The sequence below is a fragment of the Patiria miniata genome, unplaced genomic scaffold (genome assembly GCF_015706575.1).
Source record: "Patiria miniata isolate m_02_andy unplaced genomic scaffold, ASM1570657v1 HiC_scaffold_24, whole genome shotgun sequence".
Classification (NCBI taxonomy): domain Eukaryota; kingdom Metazoa; phylum Echinodermata; class Asteroidea; order Valvatida; family Asterinidae; genus Patiria; species Patiria miniata.
In genome coordinates this window covers 6363424-6378897 of record NW_024037063.1, presented here as the reverse complement: position 1 = coordinate 6378897, position 15474 = coordinate 6363424, and the positions used below count along the sequence as shown (strand labels likewise).

Here is a 15474-nt window from a genome sequence, read left to right as displayed (position 1 = left end):
CGTACAGCTGCGAACACAACAATCTTATTCCTCATAAACAGATGTACAAAATTTCATCGGCTTTACAACTTTAGTTCATTTTAACCAGATTCCTTGACCAAAAGTATGAACTAGACACAATGGCAACAACCAGCTTTAGTTTACCAGGCCGGCGTATCGATGGCAGAAGATTTTTGGAGGTTGCTTATGATTTGATGATCTTTAGAAAGTTTGAGGATGTTCTTAGCATGTGTAATTTTGGATCCTCAAATGGACAAAGCGCAATGGAGATTGTCTTCCCGCAGAACTATCAAGGAGCAACTGGAGGTTTACTCGATGGTGAAAAGGACTCTAAAGAGGACGAAAGTGGGGAAGCTGCAGAAATTATCTGGAGAAGGTTGTTATTTCAACGACATTTATTTCAAGTTTACAAAAGCATTTTAAGTTTACAACACATGTATGTCAAAAAGTGTGAGCTGTATAAATTTCAGTTTGTCATAAATATTGTCATTAATATAAATAATGATATATTAAAGGATTTTTCTACTTGTGTATTTTTATTGTTTTGTGATTTTCGTTAATTTTTTTAAGTACAAGATTTGAATTATTTTGTTAATATAGTATAAAAATTATCTTCTTCATAATTTGACAACAAATTTCAACTAACTTGGCAAATTTCATCCCAGCTCAAATGCATTGGAAATTCAACATTTAGTCTAATAAAAGTAAAATTTTGAATTTCCAATGAGCATCTGATTGAGCCAGGGTTTCCCAAGCTAATTTTACAGGTCGTTAATTATTATTGTATTATTATTTTTGGCTATGAATTCAATATGTGTTGAATTATTATTCTTTGTTTGCACAGGAAGTTTAATGAGTCGGTCTGCATTTTGGCCATTCAAGCCTACGCTGAAACCGACCAATGGGAATGTGTTCATCAATTCCTGAAACAATATTACGAATCATGGACAAGATATCCACTGACTATCGTTAAGTTATGGTAAGAAACTGAAGTTTTGAATATTAAGAAACATAACTCTTATTGTGGTTAATAAATAACTTTTTGCTTAGCCGTAGCACATGAAAGTCTCATCTTATCAATTAATTACATGCAGACTGACATTACTTTTTCATATTTGGGGCATTTTCCTGATATTAAGAAAATTACAACTTTTCTTTATTATTGTGTGATTTGCGTTTCATTTAATTCATGCATTTTTTTGTGATGTAGCATTCTTCTACATGCCAAAGTTCAGGACTTCACCACAGCAGAAAACCTCGCAGTGGACTGGCTGTCTGACACAGCCAACCAAACACATCCACAGTACTCCATCATCATGGAACTACTCATCACCCAGATTCTACTGCCACAAACTAAACTAGACCAAGCCAAGGCGCTGGTTGAACTCAATTCTGGATTGAGCCCAGAGAAGAAGATGAGTTTCTTGAAATACTTGGAGAAAGTTGAGGAGGATTTGCAGATAAGGAAGATTTCAGAAAAAGATCAGGTTTCAGTGAATGGTTAGTGCTGTTCAACTGTTACTCTCCGTAACACCCAAAAAAGCCCAAACACTGTATGGTTTGTATGGATTTACAAAATTCCCCCACCCCTTGCTGGGGGTAGGGGGAGGGTCCCCTACCCATAACTTTGTCTTAAGTTGCCATTTTAAATATTGCCTAACACTAAATGAAAATCCTGCAGGATCCTGGTGAGACTGATAAATATAGCACTCTCTCTGGAATTTTTTTAAACTGTTAAGGAAATATTTCTCCTTTGTTATCTGCATATAACACTAAAAAAAACGCTTATTTTCAGCTTTGCAGTATCATCCTTCTCTGGAAATCTGATGAGAGTTGATGCTAGTTGATGCTTGTCACAGCGCGCTGCGATCTATATGAAATAGCGCTAATATAAGAACTTATTATTATTATTATTTATGGAGAAGTATTTATGAAGCACTGGTATGGTACAGTTTGTCTAAAAACTCTTTAAGAATATTTTGTAAAAATGATGTAAACATTTATTGTTTTTCTCACCCTGATAGACTATTCAGCTTCGACCCTAATGCGCATCATTCAACGAATCGGCCAGTTGATTACTAGACTTGTACCAGTCACTGGATTTGGCTACATCAGGGACATCGCCTGCCTGGGATTCTTCATCTATCTTATTGCTATCAGAACAAACCTAGGTAAGTGTCAGTCTAACCTAGGTTAGTGTCAGTCTTACCTAGGTTAGTGTCAGTCTAACCTAGGTTAGTGTTGATGGAGTTTGGAAGGTTAGGGTTTAAAAAATTCATAGCTTTTGTTTTCATATTTCCTTTTTCCTAGCATCCCCATCCAGTACATCCTATGCTGCAGTACTATGGAGTGGAATTGTACGGATTTGGCGTTCGCTATTTGCACCCTTCCATCTGATGCCCAAAGCATGATGGGTACCCACAATGCAGCAGGAATCCCACAATGCAGCAGGCTTCCTTCACCAATGACTCATCAAAAAGTGCAGCCCAATATACTTCAGAGCTTTGCCGAGTGTCCAATGCACTGGCTTTGCAATAACACCACTGACAAAACAAGGCAAATAGTTTGTGGAATTTTCAGAAAGAGAAGGGAAACGTGTATCAAAACATGGGAAGATATAAAAAGAATGATTTGGAAGCCTTTATTTGTAAGGGGGTTCATACCTATGGTCCCCAATACCGATGTTCCCCGAAACCCTAACCCTGATCCTAAGGATTTCGGGGAACATCGGGTAGACCCCTTTGTAAGCAAGCCTGCCTACACTTGTCCACTGTGCAATAATAAAAGTATGCAAAAATACTGAAAGCGATAATTTGAAAGCTTTATTGTCAAAGTTGTCTGTCTGTCTCAGACCGTAGTCTCAAAGCATAGGCCAGTTCTTCTATTATTTAAAACAAAACATACACTTTCAGTAGGAAGCAGACTTTGACTGAAGTTTCTGTTTTATCAATGGATTTTTTTTATAAAGCCCATGGTCAAAGATATTAAGTTTAATTCTTGTGTGCTCAATCTGAAAACATTAAAAGATTTTCAAAGTTATTCACCCAGAAAGTACACTTGTTGACATTGCTAGTTTAGTAATTTTCAAGAGGATAAACGTTATTCACTTTTTGAATGAGACTTCAAACAAAATCAGCCCTTGTTTAGTAATGGAATAACTTTCCAACTGTCAAATTATTCAGTTCCCGCATGGTAGGAACCAGTCTTGCAAGGTGAATTTGTGTGCAAATAGCAACCAAAAATAAAAAAACCTTCTTTTTAGAGGGATGCAGAAGCCCAAGAGAAAAAAAGTTTTAAAAAATAAAATGTACACGCTACAAATTATGTAGAGCAATGTTTAGTTTGCTTCAGAGCACTGACAGTACATGTGCATCTTTGTATTAACTTTGAAAGATTATTGAATAACTGTCTGTGACAAGTTACATAATTTAGATGCAAGTCTTCCATAAATTGTGGACATTTTGCTCAGAGTTTTATTTTATAGTTTTGTTTTTCTTTGAGGGGAATAAAAAAATTATCATACAATTTAAGCTTTAGATGTTTGTTTGCTTTTATCAACATTTATCGCTTGTTTAAAAGTCTATGCTTTGGTGACAGTACTTAACTTGTAATGGTAACATTTTATATTTTAATTGAAAGTACAATTCATGAAATGAATTTGAAATGAAGTTGTACACAGTAATTACTGCATGAAGTTTAATGTTTTCCTCATTGTAAAAATGTAAGAACAAACACAATACTAAAGTCATTTTTAAGACAACGTACTATTTAAATCGGAGTAAGAAACTTGCCATTTTTTGCCATTTTAGGGATTTGGGGAATTTCAGAGTGATTTTTGAAAGATTTTCTGTTTTTGGAAAAGTAAGAAATTTACTGATGATTTATTTCAATTTTTTGGGGGGGTAAAAATATTCTTGTATTGGTTGAAAAGCAGATGCTAAGGCCCTGATGCTAAGGTTTCAGGCATAGATTGTGGAGAGTATTTTTTGTTTTATTAAGTCTGATCTTGTCCAGGTTCAACCAAACTTTGTACTGTATAATCTCACCATGCAATGCCTCGCGACCAAAGCAGAGTCACGTACATGTATGAACACGTCCTAGTGTGAAATAACTTCACAGGGAATTACTGTAACTCATACAATGTGTTAATAAAATGCTGTAAATGCTCAATCATTGCATAAACATGACCATCGCGTTGTCTATAAAGTTTTTTTGTGTCGTTTGGATGTTAATACTCCTAAACAGCCACTTAAAAAAACACTCAAATTGAAATTACCTAGAAATTTCTCTGCAGATTGACTTTATAACATTGGTTACATCGAAACTACTTCCACACACTGCACTACTGATCCATCCAATACAAGTGGTATACTATAAAGACAACTTACATTAAAACAAAAAAGACGTTTGGAATATTACTGATGTAACACTAAAAGCAAGAAAATTTAATAAACTTAAATAACTATAAATTCATCAAATTGGGTCTTTATAAGAATAAGTAAAATTCTTAAATAAGGAATTATTATTTACTTGTTTCATTGAAAATCGGCAAAAATAAGAGAACCACCATGTGGTTGCATTATGATCCATCATAAGACATTCCTAAAACAATTTACAACTGCATTCAAAAGAAACTATGGCACAATTTATAACAATTTCAAGGTTATAAGTAAAGTATGCAGGGTGTAAAAAATTCTGTCTATTCAATACATTGTAATACAGCACTTACTGATGTGATAACCGATAAATAACAGAGGATACTGTTATGAAATAAATCTAACCTACAGTTGTGACTGATGTAACTTGATCTATCATGCCATGCCAGCATCCATCATCAACAGATCCTTACATTTACCATAGGCTCATGTATTCCTCTGTACATTGTGCATGACTAACACTCCATTCAGACTGATGTTCAGGTTCAAACCAATAGAAATTGGTTTCAGACAGGCAAAGTTTACATGTAAATTTTGCAGTGACATCTGGAAGCATCCTGAGAGACTGCGATAAATATGCAGTCGCTCCTGTTTCAAACGTTGAACATTTCAAGCACTTACAAGGTAAATCAAATTACGAATAACTTGGTTCAGCCAGACTATAGGACAGTTGTCTAAAATGAGTGTCAAAACATGATTCATCATAGTCTGTGAGAAATAAAGGGCTTGAAGATCAAGCACAATGGTAACAGAGGACGAAAGAAAATGAGACAACTGCAATGATCATAACATACTTGGCACACTTCCATACAAATGGTTTTCACACCTATATCATATGAACTCTGCAACATCTACAGCTTACGCAATACTCTTGAGCACAATAAAATGAAACAATCAAAATGCCTAGATTTATCAATGCCAAATTTCAGCTCTTTTTAAAATTTCAGAATGTTATCACTTCTTTTACTGAAGGCTTAAAAATGTAAAAAAGAACTGCCGTAAAAATCCAATTAAAAGCAAAGAAGCACCCAGTGTATTTATACTTTCACTTCTTGAACGTTTTCATCGACTTCCTGATTTAAAATCACCTTACTCCTTAAAAACCAAAAAGTACAGGTTCAAAGACTTTCAACGAATTTGCTAAAAAGGAAAACTTGCAGGTCCACCAATTTTAACTTAAAACTATTGTGTATAGTTAAAACTATTTTCTGATATGGTACTCCACCTTACAAAGCCTAAAATCAATTTAATAATTCCTTCTTAATTCTCCAGGTACAGTTAACACTTGACTGTATGGACTTCTTATTGTTATACACTGAGTAAGATGCAAGCGCAATTTCATAACACTACTTACAATAATGGAAGAATGATTGCTTACATGGACACAACACATCTGCGCTAACGGCAAAGTGATTTGAAATGGTCAGCTAGCAATCTTTGACTACAAGTGTGCATGCATACCTCCTATATGGATACACTGCTTACTGAGTTTGTGCACAATTTCTACAGCACTGTAAGCACAATTCTAACAATTAAACATGCAACTAATGTAAGCACAGGATTTCATGTTAAGGTCCTCTTTTTGCTTGATCTTTCTACATTCAAAGTAACAACTTAATAGAAACTACATGTATGCCACAAGAGCTTTCAACAATCACATTTTTCTCTTGACAGAGTTTCATCAGATGACAAACCAAACACCAAAGTTCGGTCTCTGATAAGATAAAGATCTTTGACACATGATAACCTTCGCAGTCAACAATAATACAAGTTTTGTGGACAGAAAAGTCTTGTCACTCAAGGCCTTTCACACTATAGTCTCCCCTATCCGTGTTGAAATAGGTCCACCATGAATCCAACATGGAACAGCAAGCCATAATCTTCACAGTTACACTGGGTTGTTCATGGGTCGGTGTCGATTTCAGATTTTTTACCCAGGTACATGTAGAGCCTCTCAATCCTGGTCCCGGGGATTTTACAAACTTATCCTAAGAAACGTGTGATTACATTTCGAAAAATGAGGTCCTTCAGAAAAATAATTACATTTTTCCCAAGGCAATATCACAATAAGTGGTGTTTTGCACTAAAATTGCATCAAAGTTTTATAAAACAGCTCCTGGATAATGTATAAATAAAATACATTTGACGTTATTCATTGTGATATGAATCTTATATTCTCTTTGGACGTCATAAACTGACTTTGCACTCGTCAGTTACATCCAGTAAATGAATGCTAAAAATATTTCATACTGTTACATCTCCAAAAAAGAAACTGAAGATATGTTGGTTTAGTCTATGCTTGATTACTACTTAGAGACAATAGAGATAACTTTGTTGTAAACCACTCAAATGAGAAGAAAACATTGTTGATTTAGTCCCAACTTCATCTGTAATGTAAATCTAACTTAAACTGCTCACAGATATAATAATGGGTCAACTTACTAGCATGTGTAAATAAAAAGCATAAATGAAGAGTACATGTAAGTTTAATAGTTGTGGGTAAAATAATCCAGACGGTCTAAACAAAATCTAAATACATGAACATGTACCATGAACTGTGATACTGCAAACTTCAAATATGTGTATCTTTTGTTAATTTCACTTCAAACCGTATTAACTTTAAAAGAAACAAAACAGATATGTTTACACACTCCATACTTAAGCTTCGAAAAGCAGCATCTAAGTAATCAACAACAGATCATGATATCAATAAATGGAAACTGCATCAATACGTCCCACCACCACAGATCCCCCTAACGCTTCAACTGAATGTCTTCACTTCAAGACATAAAACCGCCATCGCCAGCCAACAAACAGCTCAATGATGGCTCTTCAGAATTCTTCAAATTTCTCCCCATTTATTCAGGTTCTTCAAACCGTGAAATGTTCATAAGATGGTCAAATCTCCCCGACAAACTCCAGCCTTTCATCTTCCCCATGAAAGGTTTTCCCCGACAACTCACCGTGCCTGTTCTCGACATCTGGTACTGAGTTTTAGTTTGGTTCATTTTCATTGTTTTCCTGTATACATTACAATGGATGTTAATGGTAGGATGCAAGTATTGCTATTTGATGTTTTGACACTTTGCATCATTTGTGCTCCTACATACTCATCAAATCAATATGAATATTCATTGGATCTGTGTGATGTCAGTTCTGAATTACGTTGAGATATGTTTATTTTTTTTTACTTACAGATTAACACTTAATCTACTGGAAATACTTACTTTGATGTTAACTTGAAAAAAACTCATGAGAGATACACAGGCACCTCCTACTCACACACACACTCACACTACACCCAGCCTTGGCGAACTGCCTCAGACCAGTTGGAACCAGTTGGAGCCAGTTCTTACCAGTTTGCTGGCTGATACCTGCTGGTTGTCATCAGACATACTGCTGACTTGTAACTGGATAAAATGCCTTGTGAGGCGCGCAGGAAGTTAAGAGCCTGATGTCTCACTCTGATGCATCGCAATCGCGGGCGATATGTCCGGTGTTGCCACACTTGTAGCAGGTCTTGTCAGCGTTGCTACGACGACCAGACTTCTCACCAGAATCATTGGGACAATCACGAGCCAGATGTCCAGGCTGACTACAGCTACAATGCATAAATATTAAAGCATAGACTTTGATGCAAATAACAAGTGTAGAGTAAACTACCAGTTTAATATACATGGCAATATGAAAATGTGTCGCTGGAACCGAACTGACAATAGCAACTTCTACATGCACACAGTTCAGTTCTCCTAAACAGTTGACCTGAAAGTGTCAGTTGAGGACATCGCTTATGCTCAGTAACTCAATCATTCAGTCAGTGACTCACTCATTCAGTCAGTGACTCACTCATTCAGTCAGTGACTCACTCATTCAGTCAGTGACTCACTCATTCAGTCAGTGACTCAGTCATTCAGTCAGTGACTCACTCATTCAGTCAGTGACTCAGTCATTCAGTCAGTGACTCAGTCATTCAGTCAGTGACTCAGTCATTCAGTCAGTGACTCACTCATTCAGTCAGTGACTCACTCATTCAGTCAGTGACTCAATCATTCAGTCAGTGACTCAATCATTCAGTCAGTGACTCAATCATTCAGTCAGTGACTCAGTCATTCAGTCAGTGACTCACTCATTCAGTCAGTGACTCAGTCATTTCAGTCAGTGACTCAGTCATTAAGTCAGTGACTCACTCATTCAGTCAGTGACTCAGTCATTCAGTTAGTGGGGGAGTCATTCAGTCAGTGACTCACTCATTCAGTCAGTGACTCAGTCATTCAGTCAGTGACTCAGTCATTCAGTCAGTGACTCACTCATTCAGTCAGTGACTCAGTCATTCAGTCAGTGACTCAGTCATTCAGTCAGTGACTCAGTCATTCAGTCAGTGACTCAGTCATGCAGTCAGTGACTCAGTCATTCAGTCAGTGACTCAGTCATTAAGTCAGTGACTCACTCATTCAGTCAGTGACTCAGTCATTCAATTAGTGGGGGAGTCATTCAGTCAGTGACTCACTCATTCAGTCAGTGACTCAGTCATTCAGTCAGTGACTCAGTCATTCAGTCAGTGACTCAGTCATTAAGTCAGTGACTCACTCATTCAGTCAGTGACTCAGTCATTCAGTTAGTGGGGGAGTCATTCAGTCAGTGACTCAGTCATTCAGTCAGTGACTCAATCATTTAGTCAGTGTTTCAGTCATTTTAAGGACAATAGCTTGGCCTTTCAGGTCCAGCCAAACAAACTCCCGCCAATGTGTCTAAAATGACTTACGTATGACAAGTCTTTTCGGGACACTGTCCAGACAGATGACCTTTCTGATGACAACTGTAACATTCACGGTCATCTTCACCATCGGCGATCAACTCCGGGCAGTTGCGTCTCAGATGGCCAGTTTGGTGACATTTGAAGCAGCGATCATCACGACTGCTTTCAGGACACTCACGGGAGATGTGGCCTTTTTTATGGCAGGCGTAGCACTCAATCGTCCTTGCTGTAATAACAAATGGCAAAGTGGATGATCATTCCTGATATACACAAGTACGAGTATTAGTGTACATGTATTAAACCAGGTTTGAGAGTATTTGGATGGATCCAAAATTGTAGAACCAGGTTCAAAATATCAATGAAAACAAGGGCCAAGTGATCCCTTCTGTGTTAACCCTACCCCGGCCAGACGCACGCAACATAGTGCATCAGGTGTGGAAGTCTGTGGGACCTTGCTGCATTGAGCCATCAATACCATTGCATGCCATAAACGGCCAATTCTGAAACTGATGAGAGCTACATGTACTTTCATTTACATGCCACAGATGTATCCTGCTGCAATTGGCAACCACAGACTCTGAGGCAGTTTGGCCTTGAGATTTGTGACCTGATGGATCTTGCTACACTGAGTAGGCTTGTAATATTAACAAGTGTGGAATGTTAAAGTGTATAGCAGGATTTCTAGCCAAAATCACCTAGGGCGGTTAGAGTAAAAGGATTGCAAGAGGAATGGTCCATGTTCAGTACCTATGGTTAACTAAACAATTCTGGATTTGTTGAATTAAGCACGGATCCTCTACACAAGGATAAACAACTCATCTGAGCTTGTGTACAAAATGTACAAAACGGATTGTCTACATGCGTGATATGCCGCATCCGTGCATAGAACAACACAAAGAACATGTAGAACAATGCACGCGCATCATGATCGCCGACAGCTGGCGTCCCGATAGAAATATGACCACTGAAAGACTGCAGTCGCGCGCCGAGTCTCGCATACGCGCAAGTGCCGTATCACGCCTCTAACCAGAAATTTGGGGAAATCGTTTATCCTTGTGTAGAGGATCCGTGAATTAAGGAAGACTCAAAATGCCTGGAGGGTTAGAATGATTTATATCTTCTCGTGGACCACAAAGTGTGTCTGCATTCTGAGTTATCTTCGGCCTTATCCAAACTACTTACGTTTCTGGGGATGAGGACAGTCGCTTGCATTGTGTCCTTCCTCATCACAATTGTAGCATTTGTCTGCAGAGACAACAAAGGTTACCAACATTGAGTGATTAACAAAATGATGTCGGTGACAGGCAAGCCAATATTACAATGTTCATCTCCTAACCCATAAATTCCACCATACGAGATACTGATTACGGTACTGCTGCTATATTAGATTTGAACCAGTCAGCTTCACACTGAAGCAAGTTTGGTGGCCGAGCGGATAAGAATGTCTACACTAGTAAGCAAGAGGTCAAGGGTTCAATTCCCACCTGAGCAACTAAGCAAGAGGTCAAGGGTTCAATTCCCACCTGAGCAACTTGTGAATTTTTTCTCACAAGTTATCTGACGACACCGAGTATATTACCTTCCGTCTTGAATTTGTTCTGATGCTTGCCACAGATTTATAGGATATGTACAATGTGAAAAACCTTACATTAACCCTAACTCCATAGGCATTTTTGCTAGGATGTAACCACAATCCTGCGAAATCCTCTAACTGCCCCCATGTAATAGTAGCATACAGCCTCAATCCTCCAAAATCTGTTATTTCTTGAATTTGGTCCTCTGAGGGGTGACCACTGCCCCACTTAAGTAACGTCAATATCAGAATTTTCAATAAACGATATATCTGACATCCAATATTCAATATATTGATTATCCCATGTAAAAGTATAAGACCATAAAGTTGACACTTAGATTTAAAAAAAAAAAATCTCAGCACTGACAGTTTGTCCAAGACGGGCGGTTTCTTTTGAGGTTTTACATTGGGGCGACCACACATTCCAGTAAACGCAGAGCACAAAGCGACACCGCTTGGCATTTCGCGATGTTTTTATTTGAGTCACAAGCACAAAATTGCCACCGAATTTATTTTATTATACAGCAGACGTTAAACCCAAAGTAAAGCACAAATGGGAGATTTATTTTGACAATAATCTGACACATTTTTCGATATCATTCCTCAATATCGCAAATTTCAATATTTCAATACGATTAAAAAATTGCTATCGGCGATATCGATATCAAAATAATATTGAATAAATAATCGAGTAATATCGATATATCGACAGTGCTTAGCCTCAATCCTACAAAATCCTCTGGCAATCACTGTCAATATGTTGAGGCAGACATCCATAGTGGCATCCCGGAGCAGTGCGGGGGACTTCAACTATAATCAAGTATAATTTATACTTGAAGTCCTCCGCACTGCTCCAGGATAATAACATAGGCCTAAATTTATGTACGGCTGAGAATAAACAACACAAGGTCCGGCCTCAGACCTTGACACAGTGCATCCTCCGAAATCAGCCACAAACTTTTGCCATTCAGCCTCAATCCTGCAAAATCCTCCATTTTGCAAAGAGAATTTTGAAGGATTTGGGAAGGTTTGGGTTAAATACTTACTAGCTGGGCTGGTACAATCGGCTACAAGATGTCCCACACGGTTGCATCGAAAGCAACGATCTGTTCATCAAATCAAAACATAAAGCAAGTTATACCTCATTCAGGTATTGTATACATGGTCCCATAAGCCTTACAGAATTCCGTATACATGTATAAACAATGTCAAGAAATTCCCATGTTTCCAATTATCCAATTTTGTTTTTTTATATAGCATCATGTTTGCTCCACTAAATCTAACAAACTCAAACATCAGCAAACTTTACTTTCACCATTGAAAGGGGCCTTTGTGATTCATAGTGTGCCTAGATTGGTCCATAGTAAGGCCACAGAAAAAAATAGTTCTGCTTCCGGTTACCCTACCTACCCTAATTGACAACCCCTACCCAATTTTTTTTGGGGGGGGGGGAGGGGAATGAGGAAAAAAGACAAAAAACATCAATAACTACCTTTTACCCTTGACTACATGCAGACACCTACATATGATCAACACAAAAAAAATGCCCTCCCAAAAAAATTCCCTACCTACATGTACCTACCCTCTTTTCAATGCCAAGTAATCGGAAGTAGAACTATTTTTTTTTGGCCTAACTGACATGTAAAAAGACTGTCTTTTTCAAGAGCTATTGAGTGCTGTTGATATTTGACTTACGTCGAACACTTCTCTTTTCAGATGATCATGTCAGATGATCGCGTCAACCAAAATCGGATATTTCTGAAGTTGGTCAGAATTCTCTGCCACAATTTATTTAAATAGCGTGCGAATTGATTCTGGACTGGATGAATTGTGGGGACTTCAAATGATGGATTTGACTACAACACTGGTGTACAACCAAGATTTATCGTGCATCAAGTGAATATACTCACTACTGCGGGAATTGCTGTAACCTCTGTAATTCCCACTTTTATAACCGCCTCCTCCACCACCACCACCACTGGAGTCATCCTTAAGGGGGCAGTCACGAGCAAAGTGCCCCATCTTCTCGCATTTGTAGCATTTCAAGTCCTTCTTTCCTCGGTCTCGTTGCTGACTGTAGGACATCTTGGTTCAGCTGGTCTTCAACACAGTAGCCTGGACTTAAGAAAACAAAACAAAACATTTTTAACGGAAGTTAATGATAATAGACATCATTTGCAAAAATTGTAGTTTTTTTAACCAAATCATACAATGCAGTTTACTAAAACAAACTTAACCTGATGAAATTGCAGCTAAGTAGGTACATGTGTCATATTTTTCATGGAAACTATGAAAATGCATTCTTCAGATTCTTGATGCAAAGCAAAGGTTTCAATTGAAAGCGCGATGGTTGGGTCCTAACCATCGCAGGGAAATGATGGTCATTCCTTTTTTCTTGAAAATTAGAGCATACCAGGCACAATGATTTCTATTATATTCAGCATGATCCTATTCCTTAAAATCAAGTGGGATATTTCATGATATTTTGATAATTTCATTTTTGAATGTTAGTAAATGGTATCCTTAACCTTTAACCCTAATCTCCTTAAGATTACTTAGGGGTAAAGTACCACATACTGTACATTGTACTACATAGTAATACAAAAATTATGTATGCAGTACCTAAATACTAAAAAATACTATGATGAGTATTGTGCCCACTTATAGTTAATACATTGTGTGCTGAAGTACAGCATACATGTACATGTATTTGTAGCTTTAGGTGAGGTTAGGGTTAATAAGATTCATCAACAAGAAATGTTTAATCAACAGGGTTCGAAATTCCCATTGGACTGGTGGACTAAGGCCAGTGATTTTGTTTATTTTGCCACTAATTACCCACCCATTTCACTCGAATTCACGGTGCATCGCTGGCACGTACGTAAAGATCTATGGGTCAATCCGTGTCAAATCCCACAATGGGTTAAACCCCACCCCCTTCAAATTCGCTATATATCTAGTAGTCAGCACTAGTACGTGGGGTAAGTTAGGCTGAAAAGGCTGAAATTTAAAGTTTTAGCACCATCGGACAAACGGTTTTTGCACTACCGTCAGCCATTGTTGGGCAATTTTGGTCAAAATGGGCGTGGCCACCAATTTTCAAATGACGATATCTCCATAACCTGTGGGCCAAATGTGTTAATCTAAGTTGCTTTGGAAAGGTAACATCATAAGGAATCCAAATTTACCATTACTTTTCATGTCAGAGTTATTTGAAGTATGATGACCTTTTGACCTTTAATTTGAACTTGAATTTGACCTTGTGGATCACGCGACCTTGAGACGAACTTTGATGAAAATTATACCTCAACATGTTTTCTACAAATATCCAAAAAAATGGGTGAATACTATTTTTTGTTTGGTTTCTATAGCCCATGTCAAAGTTGGCATACCTGTTGCAAATGTGATATCCCTATACATGAACACATTTCAAGGACAAAAAAATCCCTACATTAAGTTTAAATCCGCTAGTACACTGCATTAGGGATATCACATTTTGCAACACACATGCAAACTTTGAGATGAGCTAGAAACCAAACATTAAATTATAACAAAAAATGTTATACCGGCAAATTATACCGTTTTAGCCAATTTTCGACTAACTTTGACTGAATTTTTGTTAAAAAACGAGTTTGACAGAAAATTTGACAAAATGGATTTTTTTGGCAGATTTCTGGCAAGAATTTCGAGTAATTCTGGCGAATTTGGCAGATTTTTGATAAATCTGACAGATTTTTGATGCGCATTTAGCACAATTTGGCTCTGACCTTACGGTCACCCATGTGTTCTTATTCCTCCATGGGTCACCGTCCCAGCACCCGATGCGACACACACCATCAGACCATGCACAAAATGCCCACCTCAGACTCAGAGGCTCAGTCATTGTGCCTAGGCCCTAAAGTAACATAATGATAAAGTGAGGTCCCTGCAAGTGCAAATTTGACCCCATTCCTATTTAGGCTTAGCCTTAGCTTGAGTTACTCAACATGCTCAAGCTAGCCTACACCACTGATTTCTGTACTGTCAATGTCATGACTGTATATGTACATGTGCACACGCCATCATCATGTACACATGATGTACAAAAACATGTACATTGTGTACATATGTACAATGTATGTGGTTATATATAGGGCCTACGTCATGTACGTGTTGTTCGTGCCGACATGTACTGTGTCACTAGTGTGCACATTGCCAAATTTACCCAAACTTGAAAAAACGCGCCTTCGCGTGGCCACTTAAATGCTTCCAAAAATAGCTTTCCCAGAACGCTAATACCTAACAATATTATTTACATACATGTGCAATAAATAAAGTATAAACAGTTCATACAATTGTTCAGTAATATTATTAAACTACTCGGTAAACGTCTTGCAAGCAAAACATACTTTACCTTGTTTCGAAAACTCGTACACACACATCAATGTATTTATTCGGCACGTGTTTTGCACACGACACTCTCGCAAAATGAGCGGTTTCGTGCGAATACGGTGGCTTATGAATGACATCGTAAGTCATCTGCAGGATATCAAAAGCAGGCCATAAATGCATAATGTATTTGTCTAAAAAAAGACATCACATTCTGGCAATAGCCACCTAGCTTGGCCCTGCTACCCTTCGTGAGCATTTCCTTTTGGAAAATGTATGCACTCCTTTTTAAATTTCACATATAATTAATCAGGAAGTGTGCATGTGGCATCTATCTTGAC

At 37.8% G+C, this 15474-nt stretch overlaps 2 protein-coding genes across 5 annotated transcripts; one reads left to right on the top strand and one right to left on the bottom strand.

Annotated features, from left to right (window-relative positions):
- LOC119732664 (peroxisome assembly protein 26-like) lies at window positions 1-4187 on the top strand. The gene is made up of 5 exons (XM_038206295.1): window positions 1-376; window positions 845-979; window positions 1211-1500; window positions 2025-2171; window positions 2311-4187. The coding sequence occupies exons 1-5, from the start codon at window positions 120-122 to the stop codon at window positions 2409-2411; spliced, it is 930 nt and encodes a 309-aa protein (XP_038062223.1). The 5' UTR covers window positions 1-119; the 3' UTR covers window positions 2412-4187.
- Window positions 4188-6404: 2217 nt separating this feature from the next.
- Window positions 6405-15302, bottom strand: LOC119732666 (DNA-binding protein HEXBP-like). 4 transcript variants are annotated; one of them, XM_038206297.1, is made up of 6 exons: window positions 15159-15302; window positions 12676-12885; window positions 11812-11871; window positions 10375-10437; window positions 9199-9418; window positions 6405-8037 (listed from the first exon to the last, which is right to left on the bottom strand). In XM_038206297.1, the coding sequence occupies exons 2-6, from the start codon at window positions 12848-12850 to the stop codon at window positions 7896-7898; spliced, it is 660 nt and encodes a 219-aa protein (XP_038062225.1). In that variant the 5' UTR covers window positions 12851-12885; window positions 15159-15302; the 3' UTR covers window positions 6405-7895. The 4 variants fall into 4 exon arrangements, with proteins under 4 accessions (XP_038062225.1, XP_038062227.1, XP_038062228.1 ...); XM_038206299.1 differs by having other exon boundaries at window positions 12676-12880; window positions 15159-15290; XM_038206300.1 differs by lacking the exon at window positions 15159-15302 and adding an exon at window positions 15098-15148.
- Window positions 15303-15474: the final 172 nt, after the last annotated feature.

Coding starts and splice junctions, on each gene's coding strand:
- LOC119732664 (XM_038206295.1), top strand. CDS start 120: ATGGCAACAACCAGCTTTAGTTTACCAGGCCGGCGTATCGATGGCAGA. Junction 377..844: donor GCAGAAATTATCTGGAGAAG/GTTGTTATTTCA, acceptor TTGTTTGCACAG/GAAGTTTAATGAGTCGGTCT. Junction 2,172..2,310: donor TGCTATCAGAACAAACCTAG/GTAAGTGTCAGT, acceptor CCTTTTTCCTAG/CATCCCCATCCAGTACATCC.
- LOC119732666 (XM_038206297.1), bottom strand. CDS start 12,850: ATGTCCTACAGTCAGCAACGAGACCGAGGAAAGAAGGACTTGAAATGC. Junction 10,438..11,811: donor CGATTGTACCAGCCCAGCTA/GTAAGTATTTAA, acceptor TTGTCTCTGCAG/ACAAATGCTACAATTGTGAT. Junction 9,419..10,374: donor CTGTCCTCATCCCCAGAAAC/GTAAGTAGTTTG, acceptor TTGTTATTACAG/CAAGGACGATTGAGTGCTAC.